The following is a 20,417-nucleotide window of genomic DNA, read 5'->3' as shown; positions in this document are numbered from 1 at the left end:
CCCTATTACCTTAGCTATAATAGTAAAGCTTTTAAGGCATTTCCCTATATCTTGCTTTTTAACTAATTCTATAGTTAAAGAATTTATAAGATAATCTATTTATTTATTTTATAGTAAATATTTATTTTTAGCTATTATAGATATAATAAATATTAAATAATACTTATTTTAAAAAGAGAACTCTTTAGATATTTATAAGGATTTCTAAATTATAACTATAAAAGCTTTCTTTAACTTATTTTAAAAAATCAAAAACCAAATTATATTAATAGAACCCTTTTTATAATTAGGTCTTCTACTAGGTCCGTTTACTAGATTTAAGATACCTCTATAGTAAATAATATTAAAATTATATATTATAAGATATATTACCTAATATACTTAATAGTTTTCTAGATATTTTATTTCTATAAAAATATTAGAGGTTATTATAGTCTATAATAACCTCGATTATAAACCTGAACTCTTTAAAATAATAGTACTAATACTTAAAGGCTTTAATAATTATAAATAGCTTTCTATTATAAATACTATAGTTATATTCGGTTCTAAAAAGTTTCCGGAACCAGAATACTATTAGATACTAGTATTTTTTCGGACTATTACTAGAATTAACTTATTATAAAATAGTACTAGTAATTATAAATTTTAATATATTAGTTTTAATATAAATCTTTTTAGAAGAATTAAAATAGACCAGAACAGGTATTATAATAAAAGCTTTTTTCAAAATCTTAAAGCTTTTAGCTACTTTATTTATCTATATAAAAAGACCGGATTTCCGGCCTTTTTTTATTTCTTTTAAAAAGTTTATTAAGCCTATAATTACTTAAAAGTAATAATAAATAAACCTGTAATAGAAATTAGTAAATCTAAGAAATACTTAAATATTATAGAATAATTCTAGTTCTGGCTATTTAATAATATTATAGACCCGTTTAGGATCTATATAAATATCTTTTATTCTAATAAGGAAATCCAAAAATTCGATTTCCTTAATATTAAACTTATATTTACTAAATTTATAAAATAGATTATTTTTATATAATCTAATAAATATCTGGCAAATATAATTATAGTATTTACTTTTATTTCGGGAATAAATAAAGATATTATCTAAATAAATAATTATAAAATAATCCAGAAATCCTATAAAAGTATTAATATATACTTGAAATATAGCTAGTATATTAGCTAGCCTAAAAGGTATTATAAGATATTCAAAATAGTTATAATAGGTCCTAAAAGCCGTTTTCTATTTATATTCTTTATAAATTCTTATTTAATAATATATATTTTTAAGATCTAGCTTTATAAAGATTTTAGCTTTTTAGAACTAGTTAAAAGTCTTATTAATAAGAGGAAGCAGATATCAATTCTTGATTATAACTTAATTAAATCTATAATAATTAATATAAAGATATAGCTCTTTATTCTTTTTGGGAATAAAAAGAATAAATACTTCTATTAGGCTTTTACTAGGCCTTATCTAATATTTATAAAATATATTCTATAAATATAGATATAATACTTCTAGTTAGGTTTCTAATAGATTATATAAAGGCTTATATAGAACCGTACTATTTATATTAATAGAGTATTTAATACTACTAAAATCAGGAAGTTCCAAAGCTTTATTAGAATTAAAAACCTCTAAAAAGTCTTTATATTTATTATCCCGAAAGTAAATAGATACTTTTAAGGTTCCTTTCTAAAAAGTATTAATTTATTATATTAAAAACTTCTATTTAGTATTACCAGAACTATATAATAAAGTAAAGATCTAGTAATTATTATAAATATATAAAGCCTATTATCTGAAATAGTTATATTTGCCTTTAGTTAAAAATAAAATTTGAGATACTAGCTTAGGGTACTAGTTAAGCTTCTTATTAAATTCTTTTAGTATTAGGATCTTAATATTATTAAACTATATAAGTATATATATCTATTATTTCTTAATATAGTTTATATATTATATAAGGGTTATTTTATAAAATTTTATACTAAAGATAAGACTATAAGAGCTAATATTTTTATATTTATAGAACCGGAACTTAAAAGAATATATTTTGCTATAATTATCTATAATAAATACTTTAAGATTATAGGTTTAATAGATCTTAAATCTATTCCTATAAAAGATTACAAATTCTTAATTATATTTAGCTAAAGTAGTAAAGCCCCGGCTTTAAGCCTAATTATTATTAAGGAAGTTATAGTTTAATTTAATATTACTAAATCTACTATATATCTTTAAGATATATATTTCTGGCTATATTAATCTGGCTTAAATAGTTATATAAAATAATATATCTTTTTTATTATAGCTAAAATTATTAATATTCAAGATTTGATTTTCTCTTTTTCCTGTTTTTTAGAAGAGTTTCCTCTAGAATACTTCTCTATAGTAATAGTATTAATCTATTTTTATAAATACTTTGACTCTTTTATAGTTTTGGCCTTATTAGGGTTTTACTAAGCCTATTTAATATATTTGAAATACTTTATACTTCCTGAAAAATATCCTTTCTATTTATAAGTCTAATAAACTATACCTGAAATAGAACTAGTATTTTATTAAAGCTTTAAAAGGGCCGAAATACTACCTAAGAGTTTCTTATATAATTTTCGGAATTTATTCTTCCTTTTTTAATAGCCTTATAAATCAGAATTCACTAAATCAGAATTCTTAGGGGCAGAATTATTCTTACTAGACTCTTTTGCCTTTACTTTTCTTAATTTAGAATAAATAGTATATTTTATTTTCTGAGCTTTTTTAAGCTATTCGGAAATAGATATTATTTTATTTTCTAAGAAAATAGATATAAGTATCTAGTAAGTTTTATAATTAGATAAAGTAGTATTAAAAGTCCGGATCCGGTCTCTTTTAGAATATAGGTTCTAGTTAACTTCGAAACTAATTATCCGAATATATAACTCGGTAATTATCTTACTATTTTTCTAATAAAGATCTTAGAGCTTCTTAAAGATATCTTATTAATAGATTTAAGATACTTGGAATATATTAGCCAAATAGGCCTTAAATTGCTTTTAATAGACCTTATATAATAGTAGGCTTTACTTTATTATAGCCTCCCAAGTATTATAAAATTTGTTTCTAAAGGCACTTATAATAGAGTTAATTCTAGAAAAGTATCTATTATAAATCCAAAATTAGGTTCTAAAAACCGCCTTCTAGGAAAATATAAATATTCTCTATTCTTTAAAGAACTTTCTATAATATAAATCAGGTATTCGAACCTTAAAAAGCTTCTTTTAGTTTAAATATATCTTTAGAATATTATATAGTAGCTTCTAACGAATAGTATTAAGATTACTTTTAAAGCTTATTATATTAGGAAAGGAAATAGATTCCAATTTCATTTCAGGAAGTTCCCTAATAGGAATTATTAAGGAAGATAGAATAGACTTATAAATAGAGTTTCTATAAGATATAGTAAACTATAAGATATCTCTAAAGATATCCTTATATTATTCTAACTATAGGATATATTAGTTAATTATATCTACTAATTCTTACTTTTATTAGAGTACTTCAATATTAGTATATAATCTTTATTCTATAGCTTGGGTAATAGTAACTTGAGTATTAATCTCGGTATTTTAATTATTACCGGAATTATTTCTGTTATTATTACTAGCTCTCAAAGGCTCCTAAAGGGCTCTATTAAAAGTATTAGATAAGCCTTTACCATTATTCGTATCGGAATTAATCTGGTCGACTTCTTTTATAGAAATAGCTCTAGTAAAGAATTATATATTTTGCAGATTTCGAAATATAATTACTTATTAAACTATTTTCTTTAAGAATAGAGAGATTAGCTTATAAGGTATTTATTAGTAGGTAATAAGACAATAGAATAAATTAGTATATTATAAAACTATAGTATTAAATTTAGTATAGAACTAATCTCTATTCCTCTTATAAAGTTCAGGAAAGCCTCTTCTAAATAAGAGGCCCTAATAATATATATATAATTAGTAATTTATAAATCTAATATTTATAATATAAATAGTAGTTAGTTATAATATTAAAGGGCCTTTAATTTCTTTAATTAATACCTGTAATATCCGAGGTTCGTTATATATCCTTAAGTTATATATAACCCTATATATATTACAAAATTATAGGATATATAATAATAATATAATATATAAATAATTAAAATAAGTATATTTTAAAGTAATACTTATAAGTATAATTAATTTCTAAGAGTTAATTCTAATAAAAGACTAATTAATATCTCTTTTTAAAGCTAAAAGTATTTCTTTATATATTTTCTAATATTTAGTTAAGAATATAAAGTATTTTATTTAATTAGGAAATATAATTTTATATAATTTATATAATTTCAATATAAGCTTTATTTAAGATAAGAAATTAGATTTATAGTATCTAATACTTGTTTATATATTATTATATATATTTATTATAAAAATAAATTCAAAAATCTTTATTAAAAAAAAGTAAATATATTAAGCTTAAATTAATAAATAAGAAATTTATAATTTATATAAAGATATTATAATAATATTTACTTAAAAATCGGGCCGAAATTATTTCCTTATTTAATAAAATAAAGTTTATATTAATAAAAAAAGTTTAATTTAAAATAATAAAATAATTAATAATTAATAAGTTTATAAATAATATATTAAATAATTTAAATAAATTAAATAATTATAACTATTAACTAGTAATTAAATTAGATTAAATTAAATTAATTATTAAATTATATAATCTAGATAATATTATTATATAGTCGGACTACTTATTAAAAATACTAGTCACGTGAGGAACACCAAAACTTGAGCCCGAAGCCCGCCCACTTGCATGCTCCCTACTTGCATGCTTCCCACTTGCACGCTTCTTACTTGCACGCCTTACTCGACTCCGCAATTAGTACCGTAAGCAAAAAGGCAAGCCGGTTTATAAAAGACAAGTATAGCAATTGCACGGGCATAACAGGTAGTAGAGAGGGCTTTAAAGAGGAGAATACAAAGGGAGAAGGCAAAGAAACAGGCATTAAAGGTAGTCGAAAGGGACGAGAGCTATAGGAAGTAGCTATATATAAGGGTAATCACCCGCGAGCATAGGGTTGGAAGGAAGCCATACGTACAAGTAAGAGCTTAAGGCAGGCTTGGCGATGATCCTGGAACGGTTGGAACGATCCAGGGCAAAGTACCTTACATAGTAAATTTGTATAGGAGGTACTTCCTAATTAAACGAGCCTCACGAAAACTCAAAACACTTCTTTTTGCCGCATCGAGATAAGCTTAAATCTAAATTTCCTATATATAATATAAATAGCAAGCTAGGATTAAATAGAGTAATTACGTAACTAAAAGTTTTTTTATACAATTAGTAATTATAAAGTTATTTATAAGTCTAAGTGGAAGTACGCTATAAGCTCCCTACAATTATAGGGCAGTTTAAGGCCTAAGGTACAATCTCGCTTAGGAACGATACGGATCGTTCCAGGATCATCGCCAAGCCTGGAGCCTTAAGGGGATCTGTAAATACAGGGGAGAGCTTACGGAAGGGCTTGGCAAAGGGCTTATAGGGAGAAAAGAGCTAGAAAGGCTCGACGGACAAGAAATGGAGCTCTACGGGCTTGCAGAATAGCTGGGGGAAGGTTCCCGGGCGAGAATAAGGCTTGGGAGAGCTCTATAAATAAAAGTAAGGCTTGGCAAGGCCCGCGAGAGAAAATGGAGGGCTTTGCGAGTAAAAGTGAGGCTTAGGAGGGTCCGCGGGAGGGAGAGGGCTTTGCGGGTGGGAGTAAGGCTTGGGAGGGCCCGCAAGAGGAAATGGGGAGCTTTGCAGGTAGAAGTGAGGCTTGGGAGGGAAGGGAGAGCCCTGTAAGTAATGGTGCAAGTAGAAGTGAGGCTTGGGGGGGCCACGAGAGGGAAAGAGCTTTGCGGGTGAGAGTAAGGCTTGGGAGGGAGTTGCGGGTGAGAGTACGGGTAATAAGGGGCTTACGGGAGCGAGTGAGGCTTGGGAGGGTCCGCAAGAGAGCTTGCAAGCGGAATACTGCTCTTCTTATAATCGAAAAAAAACCTCTTATAGATTTTGGCTAGTTCTTTACTTGCAATACGTACTGAAAACGAAATAAGAAAGCAAACCGGACCCGGAATATAAGGTAAAAGGCTAAATATTTAAATAAAAGCTCTTAAAAAAACCAATATCCTATATATTTATATGTTATATTAATACAAGCTTGCGAGTGTAATATGGCTATAATTTAAAAAAGAGAGGAGGGAAATTAAATAAGAGAGAGAATATAAGGTATTTATTAGTAAGTAATAAGATAATATAATAAGTTAGTGAGTTATAAAACTATAGTATTAAATTCAGTATATAACTAATCTCTATTTCTCTTATAAGGTTTAGAGAAGTATAATAGGTATACGTAATAGTATATTAATAAGTATTAGATATTATAGATCTAGTTTTCTATTTTAGATAAAGCTTATAATTAGAATTATATGAATTATATAAGATTATATTTCCTAATTAAGTAAAGGGCTTTATATACTTAGCTAAGTACTAGGAAATATATAAAGAGACGCTCCTAGCTTTAGAAAGGGGTATTAATTAGTCTTTTACTAGAATTAGTTCTTGGAATTAGTTATATTTACAAGTATTATTCTATAGCTTACTTATCTTAATTATTTCTATATTACTTTATTATTATATATCTTATAGAAAGCCTCTTCTAAATAAGAGGTCCTAATAATATATATATATATATTTAGTAATTTATAAGCCTAAAGCCTATAATATAAATAGTAGTATAACTATAACCTTAAGGAACTATTAATTTCCTTAATTAATACCTGTAATATCTAAGGTTTATTATATATTCTTTAATTATATATAACCCTATATATATATTATAAAGAGCTTAATAAGTAAAAGTAAGGCTTAAAATAGCCTATAAAAGAGAAGAAAAAGCTTTGCGAGTATAATTAGGGAGTGTAGTAGTTATAAAGAGAGAGAGAGCTCTATATTAAAACTAAAGTCACGTGACCCTCTTAATCTCGAATTGAGATCAGTGCAAAATTAAAGACTAACTCTAAAGCTTGCATAGGACCGCCAGGCTTTAATTTTAGTAAAGCGGCCCTAATCTCGTATTATATATAATTATAAAAATAATAAATATTAGGGGGGAAACACGTATTAACGGCATGTTAATAGCTTGTCAAGGTATGTATGGTACTAGAGTTATCCAAAATTATGGCGCCAACAATTTCGCGATAGCATACCAATTGACTGCCAATAGCAAGTGGGTCCTATATTATTTTAAGCCTAGTACAGAGGTATATACATTAGTAAAGCTTGGGGTGCGCCTTAGCGTGTATAGACAGGAACACCAAAAATTGCGCAAGGACGTTCTCCCCTCTCTCCACTCTCCTCACCGCCAGCCCCGCACCCCCCTGTCTCGCTACATTTACATGAGTAGATACGTTGTATTTGAACAGCCGTGCCAACCTTATTACGCCACGTTTTATATGAGGGAAAAGTATTGCTTTGCTTTATATATGGTATCCCGTATTTACAAGATATAGTAAGCGAGTTGGAAGCGAGAACCGCCAAATATTTAGTTCGAGGAAGACCCACTAAAGGCCCTTTAAAGGCCCTTTTATTTAAGAGCTTATATACTATACTAGACTTTATAGAAGTCTAAGGATTTTTTTTTATATTAAAATTACTAAAAGTGTTATAAATATGGCAAACCTTATAATGCAATTATATTCGAGGTCCATTAATAAAAGTAGTTATAAAACATATATTAATCTTTCTTTTATATTCTTATAAAGCATTCTTGAACTTTGCCCAAAACAATAAAATACCCTTCAGCTTTTCAAAAGGTCTTATAACTAAGAACTGTTTTATTATTAGTAAGTATACGTGTTTTTAATAGCTCTTTCATATACTAATAGATTTTTAGAATTGATATTGTGGTTGAATCTACCTACGCTATGAAGGCGGGACTACTTCTACTTCTTGCTCTAGGAGCATCTTCCACTTCTGCATGCTCCAACTATGCATATTGTGCTTGTACGAATAGCGACGGAACGTATGACAATGAGCACACGGCAGACGTTTGCAAAATGTATGGGTCAGAAAGGGGCCAATTGGTTTACGCCACCATCAACCATGGTCCTGACACCAAAAATCAAGAGTGTATGGAAGTACATTCGAGATGGAACAACTGTGCTTGGAGGGAACATTGCAATTCAGCAGGGTCAACAGGATACGATTCTACCTGCTGGTGTAAGGGCGACTGCAAGTACAATCCTACGCCCGAAACGCCTGTCACAAATTGAGCAGCAGCGAGGCCATTGCAACCCGCCCTGTAATGGCGGGATTCCGGTTGGGGATGCAGGGAAGGTCAACTGAGCAAGGCGACTTGATCTAGTTTATTTGCAACGCGACGCGACTAGTGGTTGTTGAGTTATACACAGTATATTGCATATTGAATTTTTTTAATTTTCGTTGCTTGCTACGATCGTGGGCCCTGTGCAGTTGTAACCGAGATCCACAGTCAATGCACACCCTTTTTGTTGGATGGGCTGCATGTAGTGAAGGATGATTCATTGAAGTCTGCTAAGAAACCTAACTAGGGCTCGCTTGCGCAATGTGATGTGACCCCAAGCTAGCTCCAGGCCTCGGTACCGGCAACCACTTCTCGCCAGCCACTTCCTGCCGATCACTTCCCCCCAATCACTTCCCTCCAGCCACTGCCACTTCCTGCCAACCACTCGCCGCTAATCCCCCCTCTCAATAACCTGCCACCGCGCCAACACTAATTAATTACCTTTCATAAGCCAGCAGTCTCGATACTTATGGTATTGCGATACCTATACCTCCTCATTATAGTTGAGCGTTACGAGTTCAACTTTAATCCTGTTTTCAAGATGCTTTGTCAGGCTGGTAGAAATATATTCCATGGTAATTTCTACAACCTTCATAACTGTTCACCACGTCTGGCAACTCTGGAAAGAGCAGCACGCGCCCTGAGTAGACGTATTTCGCCCTCCTCCCAACACCAATTACCGCGCACATCAGCTGGATGTCTCAAGTCTTTATCAATCAGCTCTTAGAGAATGTTGGACCTGCACGCAAATCTTCGAAGATATTTGCAAGAAATGCATGGAAGGAGATCTATGCCAACAGGATTCGACCCTCGCAGAGATTGCTAAGCTAGTCTCGAAGCTACGTCTCAGACAAAAAAAATTGGAAGCCCTCAGCGGACACTTCACTATATATGAGTTGATAGTAGATAGGAATGTTATAATCCTCTGCATATCTATGGATCACCGACCTTCATCCTTGGTGGACCATTATATGTACAGTCTAGCCGACCGTAGAGGTTTGCTGACCCACGCAGCTTAATGAATAGGTCGAGTACTTCATAACGTTTGTACTCTAGAATTAGTCGAAGCTCAAAGCTATTCTTCCGAACATTCTATTAAGAGATTCATAGATTTAGAACGGCCTCTATATCGCGCCCAGCTCTGGTTAGAAACTTGCATCAACAGGCATTTCAGATGTTCTGCGAAAATATCCGGCTGGTTGCCGACAGGCCTTCTCGATCTGAATGAATTAACGAATGGGATAATCCGCTTGGTCGAGACCAAGGGTAATGGAGCGATCAAGAACTACATGACCTTGAGTCACTGTTGGGGAAAGGCAGATATATACAAACTTACCTCCGACACTGCCTGTCACCTACCTGCGGGTTTGAAAATTTCACTCTTACCGAGGTTCTTTCAGTGGGCAATCTGGTTGTCAGATTCTTAGATACGAAATATCTCTGGATAGATTCCTTATGCATAATGCAGAACTCGAAGGAAGTTGGGGAGCGAGAATCAGCTCTGATGGGCAAAGTTTACTCCAATGGTCTCCTCAATATTGCTGCAACTAGCTCAACGGATGGGGAGGGAGTACTCTTCACGGAACGACCCAGCAAATTGCCCCTCGAATAAACTGCTTGCTATATCTCCTCGTCCTAGATAGATCATAGCAATAGCAATTTGCTTATTCACCCTAGCTACTTTCCGTCTGGAATGCTTCTAGACGGGCCTTTACTTTCTCGAGGTTGGGTTCTCCAGGAGCGAATAATGGCAAAAGAGAATACTTCATTTCGGGAAAACCCAGTTATACTGGGAATGCACCGAGCACGATTGCTGTGAGATTTATCCCACAGGTATTCCCGGCCTTCGGACACGACCAACGAACGGCAGGTTTTTCAAAAAGAATATACCAGACCTATTCATAAAGTATTGCTCTAACTTGGGAGCAGGAAGAACAAAAAATTCCGATACGGTGAATGCCAACATTACGCAAACACTCTCCGACATAGCAGCAAGTTTACGTCCGAGTATTCTGGAAGGCTATCCGTTGGCATCAACAGCGTCCCCAGCCTCTGCAGTCTTTCAAAGGCTAGGGACAGAATTCTGGAACGCTGGTCCAAGTCAGAAAGAAAATTAATGGGAATATGTCTGAAGCCGAGGGCAAGGGGAAAATTTTGCGAGTGGAATCATTAGCCAAATGCAGCTGATAGATTTCTGGAACTGTATCGTACCCATCTACTCACTATGTGAGTTGACTTTTGAACGAGACAAGCTTGTTGCCTTAGCAGGCGTTGCCAGAGCGATGAAAGTATAAATGGGATGTGACTATTTGGCTAGGATGTGGCGTATTGAGCTTGAACGAAACTTGTTGTGGTCAGTTCACGACATAGTCCGGCGACCGAGAGAATATAGGCCGCCTTCATGGTCTTGGGCAAGTATTGATGGTGAAATCAATATTCCTGGACGGGAATCTGAGAATAAGAAGTTCGAGATTGAGATTTCGTGTGTAAGTACGCAGAAGAAGAGCGCAGATGAGATGGGACAAGTAGCAGGCGGTGCATTGACGGTTCGAGGACCGTTGATGACGTGCTTTGTGAAAAAGACTGAGGACTTTGGGGGCTGCTTACCGGTTAATTATGTTGATTACTAGAATCCAGAGATCGATTCAGTGGATCTCACAAAATGCTTTTTCAGGATAAATGGAGTACGGTATAGTGGGAGTCCATTGATGGACGCTGACGAGCCTTTTGACACATCGTTGGAGACAGAGTTGCATTGTCTTCCGATTCTGCAGGGAGAGGGGTTACATAGCGACTCGTACAATTGTTTAGTTTTGGAACGAACAAAGAAACGAGGGGTATTTAGAAGATGTGGAAGATTAGTCGTCCCCACCGTGTGGCACGGTATTGAAGCTGATAAGGGCTGGATAGTGGAGAGGTGTAGGAACAACAGTGGGGAAATTATCCTTAACGAGAATGGTTCGATGGTGGAGAAGCTGATTCCGAGGGGAAATATACTATCACAATTATTTAGGACAAGTTCTAAGGTACATGAGATTATTCGCTTAGAATCTGAGCAATGGATTTGGAGGTCAAACCATCAATGATAGGGTCGGGCCAATTCCCAATTCCTCGGTTGCTCTTTCTATTTTACTGGGAGGGCATAGCTGAGCTGCACGTCCCTAGCCCAATACCCGTCTGTCACATAAAAAGTCCCAATCAGCATGTCAATTCCTCCAATCTTGTTTTCTTTATTTACCTTTCCCCACGAATCTCTATCGTTCTTGCCTTGCTTTCAATTCTTAAATGCACACATATTCCACTGTTTTTAGTATGCTTCCTCCCACTTGCTCCGACGACATCATACTATGCTCAGAGGTGATCTTAGATCAGCATGTCGAGGCTCTTGTTTTACAAATATGGCAGGCGAGCCAGCAAACTTCGAGTCCAGAGAACATACCAAGTGGCCCGACCTATTCCGCAATTAGCTGGTAGATATTATTACCGCTTCGCCTTAACTACCCGGAGCCACTCCGGGGGAAAGAAGTGCGGTGTCACTTTTGGAAGCCAATGAAACCGCGCTCCTGACTTAATGAGAGTCATCGAAGAGATATTTTCCCCGAGTACGCAATCATTGGATTCTCTTTAATAACAGTAGTATCAGCATATGGGTCCACCTTTGCCTTATCCTCCAGTCGTCAAAATAGGTGCTCCTTTTATTACAACGAAGGCCAGATCTTGCCCTATGCGCCCCCTTACACCAATGTTACCTCAATCCCGCGTGTCAAAATATGTAATGTGCGCTTCTTGTCACGGATTCTCGAATAATAAGCGCGAGCAGATATGGCAAGGTAAGCAATACCGTAATCTCAATGACCAACTGCCTCGTATTTCGCTGACAGGCTTCGTCGCGTAGGAAGTTAAGCGTCGAGTTAAGATAGAATATCTGATTTATAGAAAGCGTAGAGTAAAGGTTAGTTAATAATACTTGAATGGAGTCGATCTATTTAGTAGGATAAATATTGGATTAAAGCTGAGGTTCGCCGCGGTAAGATCTTTTTATCTACATGCAATCGACTAAAGAGCATCACAGTTATATAAAGGGAAACTAGATTAGCGATTTCGCTTTCAATTCTACACATTTCACTTTAAAGCACATAATCTATTAACTATATTATTAGTGTAACGAATAACACCCTGCCTACCGTAAATACTAAAAGTCGAAGCGTGAGTGAGGCTGCGATTCTCCTTTCAAAGCACATCTAGGTGTCTATACATTATTAAAGCTTATATATATAGCATGATTTTTGGTAAGGCAAGCTAATTACTACTATGGAAAATACAAGGGTATTTGTGCTAATTAATAGTAGGGGACAGCTCAAGGAAGAGTAGGGCTCGGCTTCCGGCTCGTACCTTTCGGCAGGCTCTCGTGGTACCACCAATACCTGGACCTTGGCTCCTGCTCCTAGAGTACCTTGCACGCCACCCGTGTGCCAGCAAAGGAGACGCTCGAACTTTATCACCACCTTACTGTGCAACGGCGACGACTCGGCTTAGATGCCGACAACTTCAACTCACTCAGGAACAGATGAGATTATCCAACCGCAGTTTGAGAAATGGGTCTCAGCCCTAATGCATGACGAACTCCAAGCTGGAGTGATGAATTGCGAGGTCCAGGCTGTGATATGCAAGAAACCAGCAGGCCTAATGAACACGCTTTTCACTGTTATGACTCCCACCTCCTCGAAAGGAATATTGTTTCTAGAGTCTGCAGCCTAGTTTACTTTTGGCTATATGCAGGTCTCGGCATGCTTGAGCCTCGATGCAGAGTCTCCGCGCGTCACTGAAACATATTTACTGGCTCCAAGATTTTGGGGAATAGGTTCAATCGGCCCGCAGGGCTCTCACTGAAGACGCCATCTGTAACGGTGGACCAAGTTGCTTGGACAGGATTGATATGAGATGCTATGCATACCAAGGCCCATGGTATCAACATGCTGGATGCGATGAAAACTGAAGCACTGAGTCTCAAATGTGGTATGGCGATTTTGAGTTTTTCGCCGAAATCCAACCATGTGCCAGAGTTACCCCTTTATTGTGCCCACAAAGCGAGAACTTATGTGCCTGCTGATGAGACGGAGATTGAGCAGCCTTCTCGTGATGCTAGAGTGTCGATTGATCCGGTGGCCCCCGGAGACCTCAAATGAGATTGGGTATTCGGGGCGGTTGTGGTTGAAGAAATCGAGCAGAGTTGAGGTCGCAAACTTGAGGAGCCGAATCGGTAGGGAGGGAAAAAATTGTATGATACTTATCTAGTTGGATCTTTTCCTAGTCTTGATTATTAGCGCAAGAGGGAATTATCATGTTATGAGAGCGATTAATGTCGCTTGAAAGTTTCTTGTCTCGCAGTAATTTACTCCGCAATGCGGGGAAGGGGAAAGGGCGTGGGGGAAGAAAGGAATTCTGAGATATTGATCTACTTCGATCTTTTCTAGTCTTGATAATTGGCGCAAGAGAAAATAATAATATCATGAGAAATGATTGACGTAAAAATGATCAACGTCCACTTGAAAGTTTCCTGTCTCGTAAGCGGATGTGGGGGCAAGGGGGCTTACGAGCCTGCGCTCACTAGTCTGTGCGCACAGGGCATTTCATATATAAATGAAAATCTAAATTCTTCTAAAGTTAAAGTTTTAATTTTGCGAAGTGTAATTTAGTTATTTTTATACCCTTTCCAAGGATTATAGATTATTACAATTAATAGAGGTTGTAAACTCTTAAAGTGAAAGTCGTGACTTCTAGGTTTTAAGGCCTGAAGGCGTTTTCGCGAAGCCTGAAAATACTTAAAAAATGCCCTGTGCGTACAGACTAGTGAGCGCAGGCTCGTTACTAAGCCTCGCTAAAAGGGAGGGGAAAGGCCGGGGAAGGCCGGAGCACGGTCGACCAGTAGGAAGTGGCCCCACGGGGTAAGAAGGAATGAAACCCAGCACCCCAGCAACATCCACCTGCACTTCAGCCATTTTAATTTTAACCTTGCAGGCCGTTCGTACTTTTCCACCGTCCTTCTCGAATCCCATCCCCTTCCTCACCTCTCAACAATAACTTCAATTCAACGACCCAAATCTCCACTCTCCCTCGATTCCATCGTCACTCATCATGAATTCCATCGCCCAACTGGCTGCCCGCTCCGCGCGCCTCAATGGGGCCTCCGCATTGCGACAAGCAAACCCAATCGCTCGTCGAGCTTTCACCAATGGTACGACAACAGCTTTACCTCTCCTCCCCTTCTCCACCTCGACCCCTCCTCTGCCAATTGATAGCTAACAGTCCCTCCCGCACAGGTCCAACAACCTCCATCTCCCGATTCCAACCCAACTCCCGCACATCCGGCCTCCTGATGAGCCGGGGTCTTCTCCGCAACACCGCCTCCAACCTCGCACGCGGACAATCGCGCGGCATCGTGACCGAGACCATCACCGTCGGCGCGGCGATCATGGGCGCTGGGAAGCTGATCGGAGCCGGCGCTGCGGCTGCAGGACTCATTGGAGCAGGAACGGGTATTGGAACGGTGTTTGGCGCGCTGATCACTGGTGTTGCGAGAAACCCGGCATTGAGGGGACAGCTGTTCGCTTATGCTATTTTGGGGTTTGCCTTTGCTGAGGCCACTGGCTTGTTTGCCTTGATGGTTTCATTCTTGATCTTGTTTGCTATGTAGAGGAGTTGCTGGATGGTGATGGAGAGGTAGAATTCCGGTAGATGGGCATTGGGGAAGATAGAATACATGGGGAGAAGCTCAGTGTACTTTAGGTAGAATTTGCGAAGAAATAAAACTCCACTCTCACATTAGAGTCCCTGGCCCAGAGGCAGCTCCTGCTTTCGACGAGATCTTATACTTGCACGACGCGAAAGAGAGAAAATTAAAATCGCCGAGTTGAGTGGGCTGCAGAGCAAGGTATCCGCAAAAGTTGACCGTTTCACGTGGGATATACCACAAGCGCTGTAACCAGAAGAGTTCACCACCAACCGCCCAAACCACTCAACCGCTCAAACCTCAATTTGGCCACAGCAATACCATAATTTAGAGAAAGTAATGTTATTTTCGGGCTATTTGGAGTATTCTTCATTATCTACGAAGTTTTTAGAATTTTCTGAGCACTTTGAAAACATCTCAAAAGGGGTAAAATTGGGCAGTCCACCAGGTCGAGTTTTTTTTGGGGATTCGCAATCTCATTTTGCGCTTCCGCAAATAACTCTATTGTCATATGCATGACCAAGAGCTAATTAAATGTAATTATTCAATATGTCTCCAATTTTACAATTCTAGAAGGAATAATAATTCATTCGCTTTTGGTGCCGCAGCCCGAGGGCCTTAAATCAGCGTTTGCGAGTCCAGAAATGCCAAGAAATACCAAGACTTTACCCAGCACCCTTTCAAAAATTAAATATCAGGCAAGTTACTCGGGGCCTTCAGGTTACTCGGGCGAGTTGGCTAAGCCGAGGGTGATGAGCGCTCAAGCAAGAACGGCAAGCTTACTAACCAAATACGAGGCACGAGAGAGAGAAAATTGATTCATAATACCAAGATCTGAGAATGCAACAGAGAAGCTGCGTTATCCTGAGTTGTGACTCGCGGCTTCCGTATTACAAACCGAGGAAAATTGGGTTACCTTTACAGACTCAGCTCACTCTGGTCTTGGAGGTGCTATATATACCATATCTAGGAGATGAAATCATGGTCGTTAAGTCAAATTCGGATGAGAATACGGTTCTTGGGTTTCTTTCGTCTAAGCGCTGCTGTTTCGCTCTCGAGGCAAATCGAGATTCTTGAAATGAGTTCCAAGATTCAAGTTGCAAAATCGAGAGCACATAAACCCAACAATATAGCTTCTAATAACGCTGCTCTTAATATGCTATTTTGATTTAGATGCTACTATATAGGTTATGGCGTCTTTCTATACTTCGAGTCGGCCTTTTATATATGTTTGTATTCTTTTTCCTATTGAGTCTAACTAGCTATATTATTGACCGCTGGATTTTCTTCGACTAAGCTACTAATCTCCAAATTCTCTGCTTGCCATTCAAGCAATGCCGCACTAGAAGTTAACGTATTCGGATGATTATTACCTAATATGCGAGTTCTTAGCTGCACACATTCTTCCATTAACTGAAGAGCTTTTGAATGTAGGCCCTGCTGTTTCCACGCCCATGCCAGGTTGTTCATGCTAGTGAGCGTGTCCGGATGCTCGGGGCCTAGTACCCTCTCCATCGTCTCTAATACCTGTACCCCTAGCGTTTCAGCCTCCTCCCGCCGGCCCTGATTCCTGTACGTTGACGCCAGGTTACCCATGCTCATAAGCGTATCCGGATGCTCGGGGCCTAGTACCCTCTCCATCGTCTCTAATACCTGTACCTCTAGCGTTTCAGCCTCCTCCCACCGGCCCTGATTCCTGTACGTTGATGCCAGGTTATTCATGCTCACGAGCGTATCCCGATGCTCGGGGCCTAGTACCCTCTTCCTCGTCTCTAATACCTGTACCTCTAGCGTTTCAGCCTCCTCCCACCGGCCCTGATTCCTGTACGTTGATGCCAGGTTATTCATGCTCACGAGCGTATCCCGATGCTCGGGGCCTAGTACCCTCTTCCTCGTCTCTAATACCTGTATCTTTAGCGATTTAGCCTCCTCCCACCGGCCCTGATTCTCGTATGTTGACGCCAGGTTACTCATGCTCACGAGCGTGTCCGGATGCTCGGCGCCTAGCACATTCTTGCTTGTCTCTAATACCTGTACCTGTAGCGGTTCTGCCTCCTTCCACCGTCCCTGATTCAAGTACGTTAACGCTAAGTTACTTATGCTCACGAGCGTGTCCGGATGCTCGGGTCCCAGCACCTTCTTCCTCGTTTCCAGCACCAGCACCCGCAGCTGTTCAGCCTTGTTATGGAGACCCAATTCGGTAAAGAATATTGCGAACCATCCCTGGTTCGAAGCGTACTCGATTACAAGGTCCTGAGGTACTTCTGCACAACCAATACCAAGGTATTCGCTATCATTATCCTCCTGAGCAATGACGTGTAATGCAAGATACTGCTTTGTTTGCAAAGGCAATTGGAAATGTTGGTTCTCCCTAAATGCCCGCAATATGTCACCTAAAATTTCCGAGGCCATAAGGGCATACTGTTGGCATGCAGACTGTCCCATTTGTAGATGTATCCAGTCTTTAACAAGAGGGTGCAATGATGCGTGACTGTACTCATCTGCATCTTGAGCGACTGACTGGAGGAGACAAAAATCATGCAGGAGGACCAGGTTCTTTTTAAACAAGCGATTGCTCCAACGTTGCTGACTGTCTGTAAATTGATTGACCCATTGGAGGAGTTCATTTGTCTTGTTGACGACTGGATTGCGGTGAAACTCGATAAAAATCCACTCCGAAATGTCTTTGTTGTCGAAAAACGCAAGAAGCCTTAAGAGCTTGACCGCAACACTATCTTCAGACACATGTGACAGCAGTTGCTGGAACGAAAGTTGCCACGTGGTGAAAACATTCAAAGATGTTTCGTTCTCGGCATCTCCTAGCTTTCTTCGGTACTGAGAGAGTTGTGGGGTGTTGGTCAAGATCTCGGCCTTTTCTTGCTTGTATATATCCATAAATTCACCCAGCGGAATCCCTCCTTTTCTGATATATGTACCGGCCTGCGTTATAGCGAGTGGGTGATACCCGAGCCTCTTTACTATCTCTTCGCCAAATTTGCCATTCGTCTCTTTGACTTGGCTGTGGTGCTCAAGCAGGTCCACGGCTGCGGTGTCTGCAAGGCCGGACAGTTCAATGAGGTTGTCGTCTTGACCAAGAACGAGTGTGCCGATATCTGCGTGTCTGCCAGTAACCAATATTGAACTGAGCTTATTTGGTGGGAAGTAATCTTGGATGTTTGGGAATTCGTGAGGATCATCATAGTTGTCGAAAACCAGGAGCAATTCGGTCGGCCAATTAGCAAACTTCCGGCGAACTAAGGCAAGTCGAGCATTATTATCAAGAAGCTGATCGGTCGTGGTGCGAATGAGGTCAGAGATGGAGATAAAAGTGCTTGTTACAGAGTTTTCGCTTGTTGCATCAATCCAGAAAATATCGGGGGACGGACCATCCTTCTTTTGACGACAGTATTCCAGTGCTACTTGACTCTTGCCTTGGCCACCTATACCTCGAAGGACTACGACATGTGGGCCAGGACTCACGGAGAGGGCCTGGTCGATTTTGGTTACAATATCTTCTCGTCCAAAGAAGTGGGAAACTCGGCGATTAGGAACTTCGAAATACGATGATGGTACTTGTGCTTAGGGCACTGTTAGACATTATAAAGCAGGGATTATCTCTTTGGCCAACTTACGCAGGTTGTGTGGTGCATTTGTGGCAACTGAGCGAACTAGGTCTTCAATCCAGGCGCCCACGGCCTCGTATTCCTGACTCTCGGCGGACGATATCTTGCAGATGGTTCTATGGTTGGCATCTACCGGGAACAGCTTTTCATTTGGAAGATTTAGAAGTGCTGATGGCTTATCAACAACCTGTACTAGATTAGCACGAGAAACAAGAAGCTACGTATGTGACATACCACTATCCCAGACAGCTTTCGGGTCTCGTAGAATGTGTAAATCTTTAGAGATTTTGCTCTGTCGACAAATTGCTTCGAGATGGTGGCTAGTGTTGGAGAAGCTTTCTGGAGGTCTTTGACTAGAGCCGTATGTGTGACCATACCTAGAGTGGCGCCTTTCAAAGAATTTGCTGCAAAAGTAGCCCACCAGGCGGCATTAGCTCCCCGATGTGGAACACCTAAGAAGGCAATAGCCTTCGTGTTATCCAGTATAGTCCTGTAGTGTGTGTCCAAAGAACGTTCGTGGGCGAGAATAAGTGCCCTTTTAACCAAGATGCCGCCCAGACTATGGCAGACAAAGACTATAGGCCGCGTGGAACCATTTTCGATGGAAGATCTCTTCATGGTTAATCGATTGATGAGTTCGATAGACTTGTCCTCGAGCATAGCTTCTGAGCTACTAAAGGCAATAGCTGAATTGTAGCCGAATGTCATGATGCGAGCACAAGGAATTTTATCAGGCAGTATACTTTCGAGCCACATGGTGCCATTCTCGTGTGTCCAGGTCTGATACAAATCTCCCTGCAGCCCATGGACAGCGACCACATCGATTGTTTTCTCGTCATCGTGCTTTCCCTTTGCGAGCTCAAACAGGCCGATTTTCCCCGCCGATTGAGGGTGCTGAGATGCTGGGGCATGGGTAGACGGGTCTGCGCTATTTTGGCTCAGCGCCGGAGCGGACGATGCATTGGACGACTCGCCGCGAGTTGCGGGCAGATTCGAATCGCGACCGGCCCGACCTTTCTTGAACCTGTTGAATATTTTCGACATTTCGCAAGCCGGATGTAGCCGTGAATAGCGCTTGTCGAGATGTGACCGACAATGTGAAGAAGACGTGAGGCTGAGCTGAAGAGAGACAGCCAGTTGTACGCTACACGTGACGGAGATGTGTACGGTGGGCTCCGGGACACTGAACACATTCGCTTAGATTGGGCTGGTCAAGAGCAAGGCAAAAGTGCTAGCAGCTGCAAACGAAAAGGAATTGATCCTCGACCTCCGCCACGCCCCGAGGATCAACAAACTCCGAGCACGTGCCTGGTTCTTGGCCGCCGGGCTGGGTTTGGGCAGCAACATTCGCAAGTCCACGTGCTCGCTTTTGCCTTCTCGATACGCGAGCGTTTATGAAAAGCGGCAACGAAAAAAGCCAGTTCTGAGAACATCCAATCCTAATGCCATGGAGCTGAGCCTGACACACACAACACAGATTATTGAGGAAAATTGGGCTATTTCAACGGCCTTAAGTGACTTTAGTAATAAATCTTCTTAGATTTCTCGGTAAGAAAAATTTTATTTGGATATTTTTCTTCTAGGCAAAACCGAGATTTAGTATCTGAGAACTATGTATTCGAATTCTCGTTAGATGATTTAGGATCATATTATATTCTT

General features: G+C 38.8%; 3 protein-coding genes across 3 annotated transcripts; 1 reads left to right on the top strand and 2 right to left on the bottom strand.

Moving 5' to 3' along the window:
• Positions 1 to 5,692: 5,692 nt before the first annotated feature.
• Positions 5,693 to 5,998, bottom strand: K444DRAFT_515671 (uncharacterized protein; the record flags this gene model as incomplete). The annotated part of the gene is made up of 1 exon (XM_024873619.1): positions 5,693 to 5,998. A coding segment is annotated over one exon (306 nt), but the record flags the coding sequence as incomplete, so codon positions are not given.
• Positions 5,999 to 14,498: 8,500 nt separating this feature from the next.
• On the top strand, positions 14,499 to 15,099 carry K444DRAFT_658475 (uncharacterized protein; the record flags this gene model as incomplete). Its single annotated transcript, XM_024886263.1, has 2 exons — positions 14,499 to 14,640; positions 14,705 to 15,099. The coding sequence occupies exons 1-2, from the start codon at positions 14,541 to 14,543 to the stop codon at positions 15,097 to 15,099; spliced, it is 495 nt and encodes a 164-aa protein (XP_024744323.1). The 5' UTR covers positions 14,499 to 14,540.
• A 1,290-nt stretch (positions 15,100 to 16,389) lies between these two features.
• On the bottom strand, positions 16,390 to 19,883 carry K444DRAFT_579012 (uncharacterized protein; the record flags this gene model as incomplete). The annotated part of the gene is made up of 3 exons (XM_024877639.1): positions 18,993 to 19,883; positions 18,768 to 18,945; positions 16,390 to 18,713 (listed from the first exon to the last, which is right to left on the bottom strand). The coding sequence occupies exons 1-3, from the start codon at positions 19,800 to 19,802 to the stop codon at positions 16,390 to 16,392; spliced, it is 3,312 nt and encodes a 1,103-aa protein (XP_024744322.1). The 5' UTR covers positions 19,803 to 19,883.
• Between the last annotated feature and the right edge of the window lie 534 nt (positions 19,884 to 20,417).

This window comes from Hyaloscypha bicolor (genome assembly GCF_002865645.1).
Source record: "Hyaloscypha bicolor E unplaced genomic scaffold K444scaffold_10, whole genome shotgun sequence".
NCBI classification, from domain to species: Eukaryota; Fungi; Ascomycota; class Leotiomycetes; order Helotiales; family Hyaloscyphaceae; genus Hyaloscypha; species Hyaloscypha bicolor.
Note: the sequence above shows the minus strand (reverse complement) of the source record. Positions and strands in the feature narration are given on the sequence as shown.